Source organism: Hesperophylax consimilis, chromosome 14 (genome assembly GCF_061612785.1).
Source record: "Hesperophylax consimilis isolate HC1 chromosome 14, BYU_Hcon_1.0, whole genome shotgun sequence".
Taxonomy (NCBI): Eukaryota; Metazoa; Arthropoda; class Insecta; order Trichoptera; family Limnephilidae; genus Hesperophylax; species Hesperophylax consimilis.
In genome coordinates this window covers 20,170,140-20,192,830 of record NC_142849.1, presented here as the reverse complement: position 1 = coordinate 20,192,830, position 22,691 = coordinate 20,170,140, and the positions used below count along the sequence as shown (strand labels likewise).

General features: G+C 34.6%; 1 protein-coding gene across 2 annotated transcripts; it reads left to right on the top strand.

Moving 5' to 3' along the window:
• The first annotated feature begins 542 nt into the window (after positions 1–542).
• Positions 543–21,735, top strand: LOC149418032 (uncharacterized). Of its 2 annotated transcripts, XM_089639621.1 has the most exons (6): positions 543–1,653; positions 10,939–11,251; positions 12,646–12,774; positions 13,029–13,157; positions 16,884–17,017; positions 18,456–21,735. In XM_089639621.1, the coding sequence occupies exons 1-6, from the start codon at positions 769–771 to the stop codon at positions 18,600–18,602; spliced, it is 1,737 nt and encodes a 578-aa protein (XP_089495747.1). In that variant the 5' UTR covers positions 543–768; the 3' UTR covers positions 18,603–21,735. The 2 variants fall into 2 exon arrangements, with proteins under 2 accessions (XP_089495747.1, XP_089495748.1); XM_089639622.1 differs by lacking the exon at positions 12,646–12,774.
• Positions 21,736–22,691: the final 956 nt, after the last annotated feature.

Below are 22,691 nucleotides of genomic sequence, written 5' to 3'. Positions count from 1 at the left end.
CCTTTAAAGGGATGTGAAAGTGAATATCATACACTAGCACGTTTAGCGGCTGTTGATATTGCTACTGTTTCACAGGAGTTGGACGTATTATTAATAATATAACTTATTTGCTGTGACGAATGTAATAAAGTCAAGAATGTAAAAAGCCTAGAGAGCATAAATGCGATTACGATTTGAGGGGAAATTGTCTGACAGCCATCTTGTATTAAAAACTTTTGAAGTTATTTGTATGCAAATTTGTATAAAATGAACTATTTTATTTTTGTTATTATTATTATAACGGCTTTTTGGGGTATTTTACGAGATAGGGGATCGAACATGTAATTAGAAAAGGTAAGTAGGCAGAGGCATTTTTCATACATACAATCTATACGATCAATCAATAAAGATGATAAATATAGAAACAATCTGTAATGCTACAGTTTTAATTCGTAACTAAGTTCCTACGTTGAAAAAATAAATGAAAACACTGGCAACCACAAACACTGTTGTTTTCAGTTGCTTGATTGGTTTATTTATGGTTGCTTTGTTGGTATCTGTGGCATGTGGTTTCCTCAACGTACCGAACGTACCTGTCAGTTTCTAAAGCGAACGAGTTTTAATACGTATTCAACTATTGTGTCAGTAAAAACATTGTATGGAATGAACTTATCTTATAATATGATTGATTTTAATTAAATTAAACAAATATTATAAAGAAACAACATCCTTACATCAGGTATTTATATTCCGTCCTTCGATCACTAGTGTCGGCCTACATTCTTAGAAATGTCTCTTCAAGCACTTCTATTTGCCGTGGTCATTGTATCACAATGCGTAATTCCCTCACTACAACTTCCTATGACGAATGAGCAACAACCCACAGTTTTGGAAATTTTCCAGAAAGCCTTTGTTACAAAAAATTGCAAAACCGTGTTGATAGACCCAAATAAGACTGATTTTCTTGGCCAGTGCAACGTCCCTGTACCAGATTTAACAAAGAATTTAACACGGTCAAATGTCATATCATACTTATGTATGACATATTACGACGTGAATCTAAAAATCTGTGATAGGTTGGTAACTGATCAAGCCAAATTTCAAAGCCACTTACCGCAAACCAAAGAAGACATTCAAAATATAACTTCTCACTTCGACACTGTGGAGATAGCAGATGATTTCTGTAAGCAAGATCACTCCAACATTGGCCAGTCAGAATACGAAGAAACTAAACGATACGTCAAAGTATTTGCAGCGTCGATATCTGAACAACACCTGTGTACGCACGCTTGCATAGATTTCGATAGCAAATTGAATTCATTCTGTAAGATTATATTTTGGGCTACGTTGAAGCTGAGTGACCAAGACGATGCCACAATGAAATTTAAGCAGATGAATGACATTGTCAAGCAGTCTTTGAAGCAGGGCCTGCCGTCTGCAGTAGATCAGCAGATAATTCCGGTTGCTTCAAAGTTGCCGATAACCTTCAAACAGCCGGAAACTGTCTTACCAGAAGGTGAGGCCAACAGGGGCAGTGATGACTTCTCTCTGACAAGCAGCAAGGAACTTGATAAGAATGCATACAAAACGAATGTAGGTTTTTCTGCTCCCGATAAAACAAACAGCACGCCAATAATTGGTGGTGGCCTTCCTCAGAGGCCCCTGGAAACAAAGGTAAATAATCTATATCTCTTTAATAAAGGTAAAATTACTTGGTTGCTCCGTTTTATAAGATAAATACATAACACTTTCAACATGAACACGGTCTCAAAGCAATTTATTGATATATTGATAAATTAACATTTTATGAACAAAATTTCCTTCATTAGGATGTAATGTGTACACAAAGTATTTTTATTTATTTATCTTGAACCCGCTTAATATGCACATTATATTTAAAGAAACACTCTTTAGTAGTTAGGCGATAAGGAAATGTAAATATTTCAGTTTCTGAAAATAGATAATAATGCATTTGTAATAGTTATTTTGTTAAAATTCAAATCGATTGTACTCCTGGCGACCATTGTTATTGATGTTAAAGTTTTGAGGTGAGTTTTTTTTATTTTATTAAACCCAAAGATGGGTTCTTTGTTTGAGTTTAATTAAAAAAAAAAATAACGAAACTAACCTAAAAAAAATATTTTTATAATATTACGTCAAAACATGGCACGAAGAAAAGATGTCAAATTATCAGTCTCTTTAACAAAGCCCCTGTTAAAATGCATTATTTTCCATTTACGGAAACTGAAATAGGAGAATATATGACGCAAATGCAAATGATAGCATAAGTCGGGACGCCCTAGGAAGATATGGTACGATCAAGTGAGTCAGATACTTGAGTCGGGCCATGTCAAGAGTCGTAATAATAGAAGAGTATGTATGAATGTGAATGAGGCAAGAAGTGTGTGCCAAGACCGAGTTGTTTGGCAGTCCGTTCTCTGCGTACCCCTGCGGAAATGGCGTAATGGTTAGTTAGTTAGAAATACTCTCATCATTATCTTAACTAAAAATAAGGACGGGTTGTTTCATCAAATTTCAAAGTTGATTTTCAAGTAGTGTGTTTTGAAAATAAAATGTGCGTATTACGTTGTCCCTATGTTCTGTATATTTATCTTAATCTCTGATTTAATCAAGGTGATTTAGGCCCTGTTTTTTTTACATTTTCTTATATGCAAAAAACACTTTGTTTCAACTTAATTACCTACTATGTACAAGAAACAACTCTCTACTTCGGTGGAGATGGAAAAACATGCACAAAATAGGTTATTAGGTTCCTAGTTTCGGTTGTTTAAATATTTTTTGTCTATTTAGATTGAAGCGGAACCTTTCGTCAAACGCAACACCTAATTAATTAGATGAAAAATGGTGGCAAAATATGTCAAATTATTTTGAACTTTGATTGAAAAAAGAAATTAAACTTAATTGCACATTTTTCCATCTTCTCCGAAGTAAATAGTTGTTTCTTGTAGTAATTAAGTTGAAACGAGGTGCTATTTAAATATTTATATTTATTTGTTCTGTTTCAAATTCCTACATTTTGTTATCAAAAAGCTGCCTGGAGTTTTCACTCTTCCAGGCAGTTTTCAGTTTTTTTCCACACATTAAACAATTTGAGCATTTAATATTTCATAGACAAAACAAAAAAAAAACGCATTTGTATTTTGGCAAAAAGCAATTACTTTGTTCTATGTCACTACTCCATCTCCAGAGCATGTATTAACTACTGATCAATTACACAGAGTGGAAAGAGGGAAAGTTACAAGTTTCTTTGCGTGTGAAACTTTCTAGTAGAAAAGTGTTGACGTGACATCTATCTACATATCTGTAAATAGACAGGGTTTGTAATATGTTAATACAAACTTAGGCACCATTGACCATTGTGTCATATTATTATGTCTCAGAGTAAACGATAACCATAGATGTTTGTCTTAACACATCTAATTAAAATCAACAATATTACACATTGAATGAACCAATGTGCTTATTATAATTTATTACAATAGATTAGTATCTATCTACATTCCTAGCAATATTAGTGTGAAATATTGTTCCCGTGGGGGAAGTAGGAAGGGAAGTGCGGCGGCTGTCATTCTCGCCCGAATCCTTCTGAACGCGAACGAACTCAACAACGGACGCAAATGCTCCACGAGTTTTTAACATTAATAAGTCAATTTACAATGATTATGACTACTGATTACGGTAAAACCCTACTTACCGATTAAAGGTTATACCGTTGCTTTCCCTATATTTTCCAGTACGACTTGTACAGTTTATCATTGTGCATGTCGGTATTTTGAAGTTATCGCCGGAGTCCTGTGCCATGTAACCGACAATTGCCCGTGACATCTTACATCGGACAATGATCCGATATGCGTGGCTCATACTTCGAACGCCAAACCTAGCTCTATCTATACGTATACCTCAATGCTATTAAAATACTTTGTTCTGAAATTAGAATAATTTCATAATACAACTAGCAGTTCTATCAACAGTAGACCTTGCGTCCAAAAAAAGTATGTTTCTAATTTCCTCTTACTTAACTTCTCGGTCGTGCGCCAGCTGATTCTGTTTTTGTAATAACTTACTTGTTTTTTTGCAAAAATATGTTTTTGTGAATTAATCGTCTTACCAGATAATGTGTTTAATTATTTCTAAAAATAGTATATAATCTACCATAAGTAGTTTCCCCAGAAAAGCTAGTTATATCGAGAGAAAAGATTTCTTAATAGTGTGCTTAACCTTTCCTTATCTGTTGTGTGTATTTACTACGCATTGCTTCTAATAACTCTATAAATATAATAAATTCTGGGTTCAGATTTTAGGTATTCCTCCGTTATACATTTATGCACTGAATTAAAAAATAAAATTTTACATTGTTTTCTAACCTAACCTAACCTAACCTTTCCTTATCTGTTGTGTGTATTTCCTATGCATTGCTTCTAATAACTCTATAAATATAATAAATTCTGGGTTCAGATTTTAGGTATTCCTCCGTTATACATTTATGCACTGAATTAAAAAATAAAATTTTACATTGTTTTCAAATTCAATTAAAAATCAGAGATTTTTGTTAAAAATCGGAAACAAATACACCAATACAATCAACCGTGTGACAATGCTACGCGAAGAGTGTGCGAGGAAATGACACGCCATTGATGTCCCGCTTTAGTTCGATATGCGGGAACATGAGAAATCCACACGTCCGCAGTTGTATTTTTTTTTAGACCATCGATACCTATGACCGCATAGCTGTGTGTGTGCTGGCACTGCTAGCCTCCAGCCAGTTGGTCGCGGACCGTCGTTAGATGTGGACCCCTCGCACGTTTTTTTAGCATCTGCCAATGGTTTTTTCATGTTTTCAGCAATTAAATTGCAATTATTATCACTTTTGATATAAAATATAATAAACATAAGCGATTAGCTATGAATATTCATATTTTTCCAATATTAAATGGCTTATTTTGATATGTGTATTGACTACACAGCACCGGAACCCGTGGATTTTTTTAGCATAGTAAGGGAAAGGTTAAGGACGAACATGAGGCCAATAAATCAAAAACCCAAATTTCCTCTGAAATCATAAGATTTGTAAATAGGTACTTAACCTACTCGCGTATTTTTAAACCGTAAATATTTTTACAGTGGAATAACTTATTGATTAAATCTGCAAATTGTAATATTTAATCATAGAAGATAATATTAACAACTCTCAAACAAATAATGTGAAACATAAAAAGAATCATTTGCATCTAGGAATTGAACTAGTCAGTTTTTTTTTATTATATTCAATCAAAAATATTTTATGTAACATTTTTTTATTTGGTATAAAATTATTTATCCGAAGAAAAGTCACCATCTCAATGTCAATTCTTTTTTCAAACTTTATTAAGGCCGGTAGGTACCGTATTATTGATCATTCCGATTTGACAGCTCGTAGTAGGAATCATGATCATGCGAACTCTAGCGGGGTGAAAGGTAATTTCCACCAAGGCCGCCATCTTGAACCGAAATCGGAATGTAACAAACAAAATTACAGACCGATGAAATGCAAAGTAGTCGAGTGAAGAGCTCCGCTCAGTCAACAATTTAATATGCGTATTCGCGTTGCCAAAGTAATAGCGTTTATATTTTTTCATTAACTAATTTTGTCATTATAAATACTGTGTGTTAATAAATTGATCTCGGAAATTCTTACAAATTTCATCTTAAAAGAACTTATTATTCATCAAGGTCACGTCTTTTTGTGAAGTTCTCATGGATTATATAGATATTAATTAATATCCATGATTATTTAATTATCCAAATTTACTTATCTGACCTTGGATACTTTAGCCTTTAGATGTCAGGTGTTTTAATATGTAAAATAATGTTTGATATTATATTTCTAATATCAATGTAAAAAAATGTATTCTTACGCTAGCAAAAATCTTTCAATTCTTTGTTATTTTTTAACAAATTAAATCCCTCATGCTAATTTGTTCTCTTTTGGCATTAGATCACATGGTCTCACAGAAAATTGTTGTCTCTCCTTACAGTCGTGGTCAGAAATATGATCTAAACAGTGTAAGAAAGAGAAAACACCACGCTTTATATTCAAATCTAGAAGTTAACTACAGAAGAATTAAAATGTACACCTCTATGAAATCATTTTTTCCGACCACATTTTGAGAAAAATTTATGAAACTTTGTAAATTTATTATTAATAATTTTTTATATGAAACGACTAAAAAGTGAGGTTACGCTAATGTTTATAATACATTTGTCTAATAAAACCTGTATTTTTTCATTATCAGTAATGCCAATTAAAATTTTTTAATGTTTGCGTTGAAAATTTTTATGTTACAAAAATTATATGTTTATTTCTAATGATAAAATTTGAAAACTTATTTTGACACGTTTTAAAAACAGTTTTTAGTTTTCGGATACCTTCAGAATATTTCATTTATTTGGATTTTATTGCAAAGCGGAAATACTCCGAACTTTTGACAGAATATGCCAGAGGCCTGAGGGTTTAATAATACTGGCCAAACAACATGGCATCTTGCCTAATTTTTTGACACACAAGTGGATATTTCAAAGCTCATTGTGAAAATAAAAAAAGCGAACTTAACATTTGGATGGTTTTAGTGTGACAATATAACAAGCAAACAGATTTTTTTTTTAGTTAGATTTATGTATTTCCCATTTATACATAGCATAATAAATTATCGTCAATCTGATTTTGTATTTTTTCAGATATTTGTGTAAGTCAAAAAAAATGACATGGCACCCTTGTTTGTTATTCATATTTTATATCTTATGAAGGATCGTACTTAATAAATACTAATATTATTATTGCATACTGGCAATAAATTTTGTTAAATTTAACTCAGACCAAGCGAATGTATTCAACTTTTCTGACAACTGGGGGCCTACTCTGTATCTTTCGGGTTAACAAACCAATAAGTTCGGGGTTTAACCTTTCCTTGCCGGTGCTGTCAATTGAGTAAACATCGTCTCTAATTAATAAAATATCTTTCTAAATAATCTAAACAAAGAGTTTCAATTTTAGGTATTCCTCCGCAATACAATTATGTATGCATTAAGTAATAAATATTACATTACAATATATAAATATTTACCGAGTGTACAGCACCGAAATACGAGGAATTATTAAACACCGTAAGAGAAGGGTTTGTGACGTGGCTAAACCGACGGCAGGAAAGTTTCGAAAGATACAGAGTAAGCTCCCTGTTTGATAATCAGCAATATAACAACCATCCAGTCTGATGTTTTGTAAAAATTTCGAAGTTGATGTAAAAAAAGATTAATGTCATCAACCTTCTGTGCAATCAAAATTTTCTTTTCTGGACATTAGTAACTTAGCTAACGTAACTATTATCATCCCAATGAGTCATTTCCATTCACAAGCCAATAATTGAGCCACGAACTATCCATGTAGCTGACATAAATAGGACAATACGCCATGTTGTCACACTTAGGCTGATTTTAGTGTCACGCTCACCGTCAGCGCTCATAGATCAGCGCGTAGTTCGTCAGCGCTGAGGCTCAGCGTGGCTCGTTTCAGTATCGTACTGACCGCCTTACTGTACAGTCGAAGACCAAAATGCGGAGTGTATTAGTTATTACTGCTTTGTACTACCTATCCCAAAACAATAAAAACCGGCGACGACGAAGACTCCATGTTCATCCATTGATTGAGCAGAAAGCCGTTGCTGGAGACTTTGTCTTGTTATATGGCGAACCTCATCGATAACTCGACCTGTATCCACTTCGCAATTCGCCATGACTGTACACGCGATGACGTCTGCTCCGCTCGACACTAGAACGCTCGCTGAAAGCAGAGGCGCTCGTGCGATCGTCAGCGCCGACAGCTACGCGGCGCCGACGCGCGACGCGTACGGCCGCGTAGCCATCAGCGCTGACCACCTTGCGCGCTGATAGCTACGCGTCATTCAAAAACGCTTCCTAGAAGTTCATTTATCTCGACCATCAGCGCCGACGGTGCGCGTGCGGTCGGCGTGACACTAAAATCAGCCTTAAATATCCATTTAACTGACTTAAATAAGATGAATTGCTGTTTTGTTGGTAAGCCACATTTAAATATCCACTTAATTGACATAAATAGGACGATATACTGGATTGTTGGCGAGCCACACTTAAATATTCATTTAACTGACATAAATAGGACAATACGGCATGTTGTTGGTGAGCCACACTTAAATATCCATTTAACTGACATAAATAGGATGATATTCTGTTTTGTTGGTAAGCCACATTTAAATATCCATTTAACTGACATAAATAGGATGATATGCTATATTGTTGGTGAGCCATATTTAAATATCCATTTAACTGACATAAGTAGGACGATATGCTGGGTTGTTGGGGAGCCACACTTAAATATCCATTTAACTGACATAAATAGGACAATATGCTATGTTGTTGGTGAGCCATATTTAAATATCCATTTAACTGACATAAATAGGACGATATGCTGGGTTGTTGGCGACCCACATTTAAATATCCATTTAACTGACATAAATAGGACGATATGCTGGGTTGTTGGCGACCCACATTTAAATATCCATTTAACTGACATAAATAGGACGATATGCTGGGTTGTTGGCGAGCCACATGACTAAATTTGCTCCTTATAGCCGTTACTCGTTACATCTCAAATAGGTTTTTTAAAAGTCGTATGCACCTACCTAACTGTCTCTATTATCAATATATTCGCAAATGAAATAATATATTAGAAAAATACCCTCTTACATATCAACAAAATTTATAATCAATGATTGCTTCGCATTCATGCTTCTCAATTTCCTCCTCAAAACAATCAACGCATTATAACTATCATCACCTGGTTCAAGGCTTCCAAGAAAAATATCACAAAACTGTCTATCTTATTTTCACTAGCTTGTGCGTATCGTATCGCTTGTAAAATCTCACTTGTCATAAATAACTAGCTTACAGGATTGTTAAAGTTTTCAGCTGTAAAATTTTTCTTGTCACAAACCAGTGTTGCACAAGCCGTGGCCCAATTCTTGCGGCCCGCATGTCAATTTCATACGGCCCACTTGGCTGAAGTGAAAAATAAAAATGTTTGAGATAATTCTTGAAATTCCTTGCTAAGAATGGTTTAGGTTCATTTACGGTCCTAAATGGAACTAAATTTGAAGAACCGTAATAAAAATAAATCTTGAATTTCACTGTCAACCTCCTATGAATTCTTCCCTAACGGGATAGGAAACTCCTGCCAACCACCGTTGTGTGCCGGGCAACTAACCGCCACATTATGCCATTTTCAATTTGGGTGGCCGCTGTTGGTACTGCCGCCCCAGAAACCGTTTATTGGATAACCAACATCCCTGTCATAGGACACCCTAAGTCGTTCGCTACGTTTGGTGACTTATCATGGGTGCCCGAGTTCACGGGGTGAGGTTTGTCTTGGTATTGGCGGCGGACGCGTCTTCCCACCTACTGTGTGGCGGTTTGGATAGAGGGAGACCTTTTGACCTTTCCAGCCGCACTCTCTCTCTACCCATTGTCTTGCACCGCAGTGGGAGGGATAAATTCATGCGTCCGCCAATCCTGGACACAATGACCCCCAGATTCCTACTCACCCTTTTGATACCTTTTTTCTTCCCATAACTTTCTTTCCTTCCTTTCCCTTAAAAATCCCTCCACACAGCATCCCCAAAGATGACATAGGCCCTGAGGAAATTTTTTTTCCCCAGGACATCCTGTGTGGCGCTAATGTAAAAAATAAAAATAATTTTTTTGTCATTAATGTATTAAAAAAATTGTGATGAAAAACTTATTTGCACGGTATAACCTGCGATATATCACTGAATCGACCTTGTTTTAACAGCCAACAATTATATGAAGATAAGCCTGAACTAAAGTATTGTTTTGTAATTATGCATTATAGACCTGAACTCACTATTGCCGTGATTGTTATAACCAAGTTCGACTGTATCCATTTGACTTACATAAATAGGACGATGCGCAATGTTGATATTGAGCCACACTTTAATATCCATTTAACTGACATAAATAGGTCAATATGCTAAGTTGTTGTTGAGCCATGCTGAAATTCTATTTAACTGACATAAATACGCCATATCGTTAGTGAGCCACGTATTTAAAAAAAAAAGAGTGTCAAATCTCAGGTAAAGCCGAGTAGTAACTAGTAGTTGATCTGTAAATTAATATTATTCTAGTACGCTCATTTATTCAGTTGGCCACATCAATAAACGGAAGATGATAATAATATAATGGCCATTTTAAAATAATATTCAATGTTCAACTCTTACCCGAGCTAGTACAAAGTATACAACCTACCTTAATGCAATGCACGCTACTGATAAACATAATTATTAAACATTCTTCATATCTGTGTTAGTCGAGGTTTTAATATTCAATTAATTGTAATAACTTTTGAATCTTATAACTTCAATGTAATATTTAACCATTGAAGAAGAATATTGAGAAAAAACAATTTATGAAATATGAAACAGACAACAAAAAAGTAACTAACGGTCGCAATTGGGGATCGAACACAGATCCCCCGTTTTTCCAGTAAAAGATAGACGCCTTAAGAATATGGGAATTAATAAATTGGAGATATTACTAGTATTTCTTTAAATGTGGGATCGTTAAAAAATATCGAATATAACTCGATCTCAGTAGCTCGATTATTGGGAGAGTGTTGTCCCGGTAGGTCAAAGGATCTGGGTTCAATTCCCAGTTGCGACCGTCACCTTTTTATTTTCTGTTTCATATTTCATAAAGATTTCTTAATATGTATTGTTTTCTGGAAATGATCAAGGTTTTAAAATTACAATTTAAGAGTTGGCGTCCAATGTTTTCTGAATTCTATTTGCCTAGTACCACAACACTAAATATTTTCATGCACAACTTGATTGTTTTTCTAAATTTTCTATTTTCTAGGTTGTTACGGTTCCTCTGAAGACTCTTGAAAAGGAAGTTATTCCCGAAAAAGAAACATCACTGAAAAAGACTCTTTCTCCTGAAAATATAATTCCCGCTGTAAAGGAAAGCGTCCTCGAAAAAACAATCCCTCCGATGAAGGAGAATTATAATAAAATAACTCCTGAAAAGATATCCATTCCCGAGAAGGAGGCTTTGGCTGAAAAGACGCCTTCCTCACCCCTGAACAAAGTTAAAGTGGAGACTAATAATAGTGAAGAAGAAGATGTGGAGTCACCCATGGATGACAGAGCTAACCCTGATAATGATATTCGTAAGTTACTATTTTCACCTTAACACATTGATTTGACTTGGACATTTGCCGGAAAACAGAGATTTGTGATATGACACATGCTATCCAGAGATGTGCTTTATTTAAAATAAATCCATTTCAAATGGAAATGCAAAATGCAAAATGGGTATTTTCCATTTTGCATTTTAAATGCTTTTCTAAAAACCATTTTGCATTTTAAATGCTTTTCTCAATGCATTTTCCATTTTAAATGCTTTTTTGCAACATTCTTCCTACTATCTCCACTCATCTTTTTTTCATAAGCCCCAAATATCAGTCGGTCCTCAACCTCGCTATGAGAGATAATTTACATTTGTCAAGTTGCTCCCTGGTACAAGCCCTGGCAATTGAGTGATACCATTACAAAAAATACTGATTCAAATACTGAACATGGGGCCATGACGCTGTAATATTAAATAGCAGTTTCTATGTTTTTACGTTGGCAACATGTCAACATTAGTCCCGCGCAAATTTTTTGTGGTTTCATAATCTGTAGTCGTGGTGTTTTTGGATTTACCAACATGTATTATGTTTGTTCTACATTGATGTCCATTATTAAATGACAAAATTGTTTGAACTGAGAAACCATTTTGCATTTTCAATGCATTTTTAAAATAGGTATTTTGCATTTTGCATTTGAAATGCTTTTCTAAAAACCATTTTGCATTTTGCATTTTCAAATGGAAAAATTTTGACCCATTTCCATTTTGCATTTCAAATGGTTTTGGGTACCCATTTTGCACATCTCTGATGCTATCACACAACACATGTGTTTTGTAAAGTCAATGAAATTCAAAAATAAAAATTCTAATTTTTATTACTGATTTTATGCCATGATGCGCTTCCTCCTTCTTTGGCTTAAGTTTCAGACAGCGTTACAGTGTCTATCATCTGGATTAACGTGTGCAACACTCCATCATGAGACAAAAAAAAAAATTTAAGTTTCATCTTTCGACGCATTTTATAAAACAATAAAAAAAATTATAGTAACCCCGTAGTGACAATTTTTTTTCAAATTTGGCTTAATAAAACCACCGTATTAATAATTATTAATCACCGTAATAATCTGTTTGATTACATTTAACATATTCACTCTGCACGCATATTAAACAACCACAATAACAATATCCATCAAGGTTATATTAGGTATTTCTATTCGAATCCGGCCATTAGAAATGCCTGCTCCTTGTGGGAGACGAGAAGATCAAATCGGTCCTTTCCTTGCCACTGGAGTAGTTCTTCGCTTGGCCGACAGAGGCGAAAACTAAAAGTCTGTGGTGGGAATATTAAAATATGTAGCTGACGGTATATGATAATTTTGTATCCTTGTTGTTTCTGGATGCCCCTATCAAATATGATTTTTTTCTCCTTTGAAGGTGACGATTTCGGCCCCGACGTACCCGTGAAGGGAAATGGGCAAGTGGAGAGAGAAGAGGAGAGGGAAGGTGCGGAGTCGGCGGTGAGAGGAGCAGGAGAGGCATCCCCGGTGGACAACCCCACAATCGGTTCTCTTACCACCATGTTTATGCTAATCACCATAGTTACCTCTTTAGAGTAATGCGACTTTGTAGACCTTTCCTTGCCAACCTAGACGGGAGCTGCTGGCGTAGTTCCTCACTTGGCCGACAGCGGCGAAAACTACAAATCTGTGGCCGGAATATTAAAATATGCAGCTAACGGTACAAGATAATTTTGTCTCCCTGTTGTTTTTGGATGCCCCTATATGGATGGATCATATATGATTTTTTCTCCTTTGAAGGTGACGATTCCGAGCCCTACCTACCCCCGAAGGGAAATGGGGATGTGGAGAGAGGAGAAGAGGGGGAAGGAGCGGAGTCGGCGGTGGGAGCAGCGGGAGGAGCAGCCCCGGTGGAAAACCCCACAATCGGTTCTCTTACCACCATGTTTATGCTAATCACCGTAGTTCACACCTCTTTAGAGTAATGCCACTTTGTAGAGTAGATCATTCTCCGCCCACTGGTGTATGGGTCTACCTGACATGGATAAGGGCTCATTATCTTATGGATTATGGATGTATATTATAATATGGTAGAGGGTGGCCCATCAGCATGGATTTATAAAGTATATGTGTTGATATTAATTATGAAATTTTATTTCTGCTAAATGGCCTCCGTGACTGTGCTGGCATACTTTGACCCTTTTGATCAAATTTTAAAGCTATTTGGCTCAATTTTAGCAATAATACGTCGGATTAGGGCCCATTCCCACTTCGGTACACAGCTTCATACACGTGGGTGTATGAAGCTGTTCACACTTGTCCGACACGATTTTAAAACGGATCCGGCATTTTTTGTCGGATGGATCGCCAGCGCAGCGCGTCCGTTTTAAAATCGTGTTGGAACTCGCTCGCTCATAGTTTTGTATGGAGCTGTTCACACTTGCCGCCTAGTCATTCCGGCAGAGTCCCCGCCACACCCCGACCCCCCCACGCCCGCTCACAGTCGCAAGGAAGCAGGCACGCTGCATGGTTGTATTTGGTTATTTTGTTGTTAAGTAAATAAATTAAAACTATAATAATGGATAAGGAAATAAATCCCGAAAATTTAATCCTATTGGTCGAAGAAAGAGTTGTGCTGTGGGATAAAACGACAGAAGAGTATAAAAATAATTCATTAAAATTATCGGCTTGGCGAGAAGTTTGCTGTTTATTCATGTTGGATTTTGAGAAATTAGAAGAAAAACCAAGAAAAAATGTTGGTAAATTATCAACTTGTTTGAAAATATATTTTTTATTTTTTAAAGTTTAAATGAGATGCACAATGCACGGAAGAGCGTATTAGTCTAATAAACACATAATAAAAAATATTTGAGTTGTTATTGTTTTCTTGCTTTAAAAATATCGACAGCTTTTCTTCGCGACAAATGCACTCTATCAATTTTGTATTTCGATATGTTAGCTCTCTGAAACTCATTCCAGTAGATGGTTAAAGGAAGTAATAGACATTCTAAAATAATCAAAGAACTTTAGTTCATCACTTCTCAACTCACCAATTAACACTTGGAAACTTCCTACAGAAAATCTTTCTTGGTGAACCCAAAATTTTCTTTTCACTTATTTCCTTCTTTTTAATAAATACCACATGACAACAAGAGCTTCATCATTATTGTGCACGATCGTCTACTGAAGAATGAGCAAATAAAATGTTTTGGTTGAATCGAAATTTTTTTTTTTTCGTAGAGTAGGATACGATTTTAAAACGGATCTGTTTTTAAAACGGAGGTGTGAACAGGGCCATAGGGCATCCGATTTTAAAACGGAGGTGTGAACAGGGCCATAGGGCATCCGATTTTAAAACGGAGGTGTGAACAGGGCCATAGGGCATCCAATTTTAAAACGGGACCCGCCTCCGATTTGAAAAAGGAAGTGGGAACGGGTCCTTACTGTTTCTGATAATGTTCAATTATTGAGAGCGATGAAGTGTTGATGTTTCTGGATTCTCATCGATGCTCTCGCTAAAGAAGACGCCTGTTAAAGCCCAGCTACACTACTCGCGAAGTTGATCGAAGTTGACCGAATACGATAGTGTGGGCACGACCTTCACTTCGCTTCGGGCAACTTCGCTTCGCTTCGCCCGACTTCCGATTGTTGTCGGTAAATGCGCCCGAGTCAAAGGACTGGACTGAGTTACTCGCCAAGTTGCACGAGTGTGGGCACGCACTTCGAACTTCGGCTAACTTCGTCGAGGACTTCGTCGAAGCGTCGAAGCGAGTAGTGTAGCTGACACTTTAGCGATTAATTTTTTATAACTTCAGTGACTACCGATGACAAATATTAAACATTAGGGTTGCCAACTTAAATTTAAAAAAATATATTATAAAATATAAAAATATATATACTATGGATTTATCATTGATTAACAAAAAGAAAGATTTAAAACTTTCATGTACAACCATAATGCTATGAAAGTTCACAAACGAGTTATTGTTTCTTAAACCTCAATTTGTTGGATGTACATGAATTTATATTTGTGTAGATATTCATTCATAATTCACAAGTTCATATCGTTTTCTAAATCATTTATTATGTATAAATTCAGGAGTATTTTTGCCAACGTTATGTTCTTGCCATGTCACACAATTATGATTGTCTTTTTCATAATTATCTATTACAAAAAAAAAAAAAAAAAAATTACGGAATATTTTAAAATTATTTTTAACGATGACCGGATAACTCATCAAAGTGACAATTCAACACATCATTGAAAAGTGATAGAAAAGTCATGAAAAGTGATGGAAATAAAATAGGTTACATAGGTTAGGTTTATATTATGGAGTTTTTTTTTCATAGCTTTTTATGACTTTTTATCACTTTTTAAAGGTGTGTTGAGTTATCATGGAACCATTTTTAACATGCAAATTTATTAATTTACTTTATTTAGTCAGTTAAATACAACTGTAGAACCTGTATATATTTTGATTAATTATTTAGATCAAAAGGAAAGGTGTTTTTACTATATCCCATTTCTATATTCAAAGAAGAAAAAACGTCTGATTTCGTATGTAATTTTAGATGTGTAAGATTAATTTGGTGGTTTCTTAAATGGAAATCCATTATTTGAAAATATACATTTTTTTGTGTAAATTTTCACCAACATTGAAAAATATCACATTTTACATTAGTTCGATTCTGTGACAACATTTTTTTACACCCTTTTAGTCGCTTTTACTTGGCAATAGTTTTTAAAATTATAAATAACTATACATATTACTATTGTACAGTTTTTTAATTCCTTTTTACATACAACTTCACTGCCATTTGAAATTTGAAATTTTCACTGAAGAATCCACATTATAACCCTCCGTTAGTATTCTGGGCAGTGAGAAGTAAACATTACGGTAGTTAGTTACAGAATTTCTGAAATGAAAAAAAATTTCGTCTACTAGTAATCTAATACTGGTGGAAACTTAAAAATGCTCTCATGTTTTATTTGGATTCTAAAATAACTATTAATAATATATTGAAAAAGTATTTTTTTTTCTGGTTTAAATATATTTACAATTTCATAGGCTCATTAAAATACAACTACTCATTATTTATTCTCTAAAAATTTTAAAAATTATAATTATAAGATATATCTTCGATATAAACGATAAAACTATTTAATTTATATTCTTACGTTGGTTTGGTTGTTCCAGTGGCATTCTGTGCACTTAATTCTATTCACACAAATTAGCACTTGTGTACATTTTTTCAACTTTCTCTATCCATAAGAAGTTCTAACTTGTTTTAACTTTCTTCATGTCTGACTCATTATGTATACAATCATTAAAATATGTACTAATCTTCTTTAAAACTTTTATTTTTGTGGGTGTTTTTGTAATATGACTTTATAATACATTGATGTCATAACATTTTAATAAATTTTTTAACCCTGCATTATTTTTTTTGCAAAACTAGGAGTACCACAAGGTTCCCATCTGGGACCTATAAAAAATAATAGTCTGTCCGTTAAAGTTATTCAGTATAATGATATTTATTTTACAATAGAGTATGTAGTAATAGTAATAAATACCCATTGAATCACTCACTCAATCAAATGATGTACAATATTAACGATATTCATTGTATCAACGACAGTATAAATTTTTCCAGAGCATATTGGTGGGCAGGGCTACACATCCGAGGGAGAGTTTGTGGGTTCTGAGGACTCCCACTTCTTCCCCTACTTCCTGTTTGCCTCCAGCATTCTGATAGTGGGATACATCTTATTCCACAATAAAAATAAGGTAAGTCCCCTAACTTTTATAGCTTTGAATTGCTAGTACAGTCGCGTCTGCTTAATTGGGACACATCAGGCCCAACAATTTTGTCTCAGATAAGCGACTGTCCCAAATATGTAATGTTTAAGGTATGTAAAAAAAAAAAAAATGTATTGAGCTTTTTAACGTGTATACCAGGCGCGGTCCGTCCATACATGCTGTGGATGCTCCACATCCCTTGCATTTTAGAGTAAAAAGATTTGGAGCCATAAACAGCAATACTGCAATTTAAATTTTTTAATATTTCTACAGCGACGTCAATGTGATTTTATTTACAAAAACAGCGCTGTAAAAAATCATTCAAATATTATTATTGTAAGACATCGTGCATATTATCGTCCCGTTTCTACTTAAACTAATGTACAAACGACACGATACAAACAGCGCGGGCGAGTTTAAATACACATACATTCTCAAATATTGTGATACGCGTAAAACACACGTATACAAGCAATAATATTGTGGTGTGGAAGTGATCTGTTAACCTTATTCAAAATCCTAAAACGTACGATCTTTCCGCGCATGCGCACTGAGACCCGCAAGCCAATATCTTCGTCAACACTATACGATATTAATGACAGCATCCAACGTACAAAAACCATCTTTAATGCTAATATGTATAATGCACAGAATCGTATACTCTATTACTTATCCATTGGATTGTATGCGCGCCCTGCTTTGACAGTTTGCTTTGAGCTTGAATACTGAATTCGAATTCTTATTGAATATTATTAACCTGCGATTTACTTTTTAATCATCATTTAAATAAATAAAAATGAATACGCAAAACTTCGCCAACGTGTTCTTACGCTGTAAATGATAATAGTGAATTGTGTGGTTGTATAATTGAATCATTAATGCGAAAAAGTTTTCTGTCTCGGCCATTTGCGGAAAAAAAACTTATTCTGGATACTGGAAATATTAAGTTATGCAGCTTAATGGATTTATGGAGATAATTTTAGACGGTACCTAATTGTATCTTTTTCGTGGGCTAGCGTCTGTACTGCGGGTTTTACTCATTCAATGAGTGCTCCATCATTGAACAACATAAAGTAACTGTAGAAAAAAATTCTATCGCCGTCCAATAGATGGCCTTGACATGTAAACCGTAAAATTTTTTTTCAGCAAGAGAATTTTTGTTTCTAGTTACTTTATGTTGATGAGGCTGGAAATTTTTCTTATTTTGGGTACATGTACATAATTACAAAGTTTCCCAAATAAGAAGTTATATTTTTTCATACCTTTTAAAATGATTTAAGACAGTCTAACTGTACAACTATGTAACTAACTATCCATCGCATTGTCTTCCGCACACAACTCTGTTTCCGCACACACACACATTGTCTTATACATGCTCTCGTTAATTAAGAGTATATTTATGTAAAAATGGTATCTTATTTTGCAGGTGTTGGGACTACTCCTCGAGGGGCGACGTGGCGAGGGGCGCAGAAGATGCCCTGGGGGAGGGCCCGCCTACCGAAAGCTGGACTCCACCCTGGAGGAGGCCGTCAGCTCCGCACCGCCTTCGCATCAGCCCCACATCGTCTACTGATCCCCAACCAAGTCCGCCACCAGTCACAACCAAGACCTACACATGTGAAGTGGACATTCTACCTGCCTGGCTGGTTGACCTGTGCCCCAACTCCCTAGTTCATTCATTCACTTCTTCAAAACGAGGACCTGCACATCTGAAGTGGACTGCCATCATCTGATGTTGATTGCTTGCCTGGATGACTTGTGTCCCTAAGTTCCCAGTTCATTCCTTCACTTCTTCGAAATAAGGACATGCACATCTGAAGTGAACGCGCTAACCTTATCTGATGTTGGGCATTTGCCTGAATGACTTTTGCCCCAGTCTCGCCTGTCCATCCCTTCACTTCTTCAAAATAAAGACCTGCACATATGAAGTGAACTCGCTCATCTGATGTTGATCGCTTGCCTGGTTGACTCATGCCCCATTCTCCCAGTCCATCCATTCACTTCTCCAAAACAACGACCTGCGCATGTGAAATGGACTCGCTCATCTGATAATGATCCGCTTGCCTGATCGACTTGTGCCCCTAACATCCCAGTTTTTCCCCTCATTTCTACCCAACAAAATGCACCTGCAGTTATTCAAGTGATGCGCAGCTTTTTAGGCGTGCATTCTTATTATTATTTCATGTGATTTTTCATGATCTCAAAAGCCAACTTCTCCTTATCCAAAATCCGGTCATTCGGTATTTCTCACTCACTCACTCAAGGTTTTTTACATTTACACGAACGACCAAGTAGCAAATGACCTTCACAACTTTACTGTACAATTAAAATAACCTCACCAATTTGCCACCCAATTTGAGATGACTTTTACCAATTTCGTCTTTGACATTTTAGTTTTTGAGAAATTTGCTTTCGGGATATTGTCCGGCACTCGTGTGTTTGCGTGATACGCCTTATTTTCTTTATGTGTTGAACGCCTCTATGGAATATCTTATGGTATTGTGTGAATCAATCCACCACTCAGCATGTGTCCATAAGGTTTCACGTAAAAATATGCCCCTGCCCGAATTGATCCATTCTAACTCAGTTTTCAGCTAAAATGAGTCTTAACTCACACGCACAACTTATGTTATGTATGTCTACTATAACTTTCTATTCTAGTTTCTTTTTGCCATTTTTTTTAAAATAAATTACCTTAAAATGTTATTTTTTTATGGTCTTTTATTTCTGTCTATTTGTAAATTTCTAATTACTATTAATAGCTTAAAACCTGGTCCTTTGGATTTTTGCTGCATGGCCCTTCAGAAGACTTGTTTTTGTCGTGACGTTAACTTTTTAGTTTTATGGATTTTGTAACCCAAAAAGGATAGAATATAAAACGCAACCCTCAAAGGTGCCAATGTTTTGGAGATTTTTGAGTCTGCAGAGTATGTAGCAGATAACAAAATACTTTAAAAAAAATGAACATTTATGGATTATTTGAGAAAATTGAGTTACCGTTGCTCAATTCGTAGCAGTGGAATTCTTCACTTGAGTTCAGTGTGTTAAATTAGTCTGGTTAAGAGGCAGAGAGTAACCAAGCGAATTTCTGATATTAATTTAATACTGTGGTCTTCACATCATCTTAAAAAGCAATTGATATTTCAGCGTGTTTTAATACTACTTAAGTTTCTAGTCTGTTCATAAAAAACTTATCGGATTTTGCTACGAAAATGTGGCATTTCGTGGTTATTATTTTAACACTTTTAGTCCGGTACCAAATTATGGAAAGCTATCTCAACAATAGGCCGGGACACAAAGTGTTAAATTAACACAATTTTTTCGAAATAATTTTTCAGGTGGAAAAAATTTGTGGCATCGTTTCTATAATGTGATGATGCAAATTAGAGCGAAAAAAAAAAAAAAAAAAAACAGAATTCTGCATTTTTATTCTTATGTTTTGTAATAAATCACTGTGTGGTATTTACTATTTTTGTGAAGCTATCACACTTTTGTAAGAAAAGTGCATGATATGGTTTATTATGGTTAGTAATTCACATAACTTTATTTATTTACTTTTAACTGCAATTTTCTTGATTAACATTTTTTATTATTAAGATTTTTATATTTTCTGTAGAAGTATATTGAAAAAAATTAACAATCTAAAAACCCACAAAATTGTCAATGTGGTGTATGTATGTATATATATTGAAATTAATGTTAATCGTTATTCTTATTTACCCAATAATAATTATGTAGATATATTACAATAAACTTTTGCATCTGATGTAAAATGATATTGAAATCAATTATGAAGTACAAATTTGAATTATAAACCCTTTTAGGAATTGGGACGAAATTCAAAATTTTGCTTCTACTTTATTATTAATAATATGTATTGTGTGTAATAATATCTTTTCCAATTGTGAATACTGACAGATGAATATGCAAGATGTATATTAAAAATTCAATTGCAATAAGTTATTCAAAAATAATTTTTCAAATAAGCGATATAAAAGTATGTATGTATATTAGAACAGAACTTGTTTCTTAATTTCCCTATAATTAAAATTTGCAATATTTTTTTATTTTATTGATTTCCATTTTTTATATACATACACAATTAAAAATTTGAAATTAGCGTTTTGCTGGATATTTCATCTACAGATAATTTAGCTTTTTTTTTAATTTCCTAAAATTAATAATTTACCTTTTTTTCTTAGTTTTTTTTAAAATTATGATTGTTATTTGTATCAATTAACTTTTAATAATACTTAATTCCATCCTGTCTACTGTAGTACTGAATTTTTTTAATCCTTTCTCTTACAATGCCCATTGACCAGAATAATATTAAATACCTACTTTAATTATCAATTAAACATTATAGACCGGGAATCCCGTGTATTACATGATAAAATTGCAAGATGACATTGCATTGGCTGGCACATATAAATTGAACATTACAAATGATATTATGCATATTACAATGATGATACATATAATATATTTAAAATTGTAATGTATCTTGAAGTTATAAATGGCTTGTTCATTGGACTTGAGTTTATTTCCCGACCTGCGGTCGAATTAAAATAATAATTTTCACAAATATTGTAAACAATTGAAAGAGTTTTAATAAATCTGTGATTTCTATTGTATAATCGCATTCTGCTTTGTAAGATGAATTTGTATTTTAAATAATTTTCATGTAATAAAATATGATAAAATTACACATGATTTTATTTTAGTGCATGTGCACAGCCCTGGGATCACCACATGGTCCTGATATTATGTTCTGGTTATATTTTTTTTAAATGATACCATTAAATCTATATAGGCAGTCAAGTAATGGACGAACGCTGCCCAAACAACATAACTGTGATACGCAAAAGAATTTGTAGCATTCATACTTGGAACTACTCAATATGGAGGGTGCACAGTGAGGAAACTGGTATGTCTATGGGGATCTGGTAGTGAGACAATAAAATATGGTGTTGTTGTTGTCACAGCGTTTATTGTGAGTCTGTATAATTGTGCCGTTGGGAGATGGCTCTGGACCGATGATGATACCCGACGTAGACGGCAATGACTGCGGTAGAATGGTCGAGATGCGGGTCAGTGGGTAACTATATAATAAATATCGCGGTCCCGATATTTCAATTGAAGTTTCGTAAGTCTGATTGTTAATTCAGCTTTTTTACTGGTGCGGTCTGGTTATGATATGATGACTCTAGGAGCGGTGACGTAACAGCTACATGTCTACTAATGGGACACTGCCAGGAGACACATATATCTGTTGGGAGTAAAAACACTAATAGATGTAGGAAATGTGAGATGATCTAGATACGCCAATTCACCAATGGTGCACTGATGGGAACTAGAATCAGATTCCGATTCCCGATTCCGAAAGTTGTTAATACCAGAAAATGTGAAGAATTTAGACCTATAAATATGTTACCAAAATACGAACAGGTACTAGAAATTGTAATAAAGAAACAACTCGTTGAGTATTTGGAAAAACATCATATATTATGTGACGAACAATCAGGATTCCGTAATAATAACTCTTGTTAAGCTGCAATAAACATTGTGATTAATACATGGAAGAAAGAAACAGATAATAAAAAAATCACCATTGCAACATTCTTAGATTTTAAAAGAGCATTTGAATCGATAGAAAGGAAAA

Bases quoted from the DNA above. Each gene is read 5' to 3' on its own strand.
- LOC149418032 (XM_089639621.1), top strand. From the start codon at position 769: ATGTCTCTTCAAGCACTTCTATTTGCCGTGGTCATTGTATCACAATGC. The intron at 1,654-10,938 runs GTAAATAATCTA...TCTATTTTCTAG, and splicing joins AGAGGCCCCTGGAAACAAAG to GTTGTTACGGTTCCTCTGAA. The intron at 12,775-13,028 runs GTTCTCTTACCA...TCTCCTTTGAAG, and splicing joins GGTGGACAACCCCACAATCG to GTGACGATTCCGAGCCCTAC.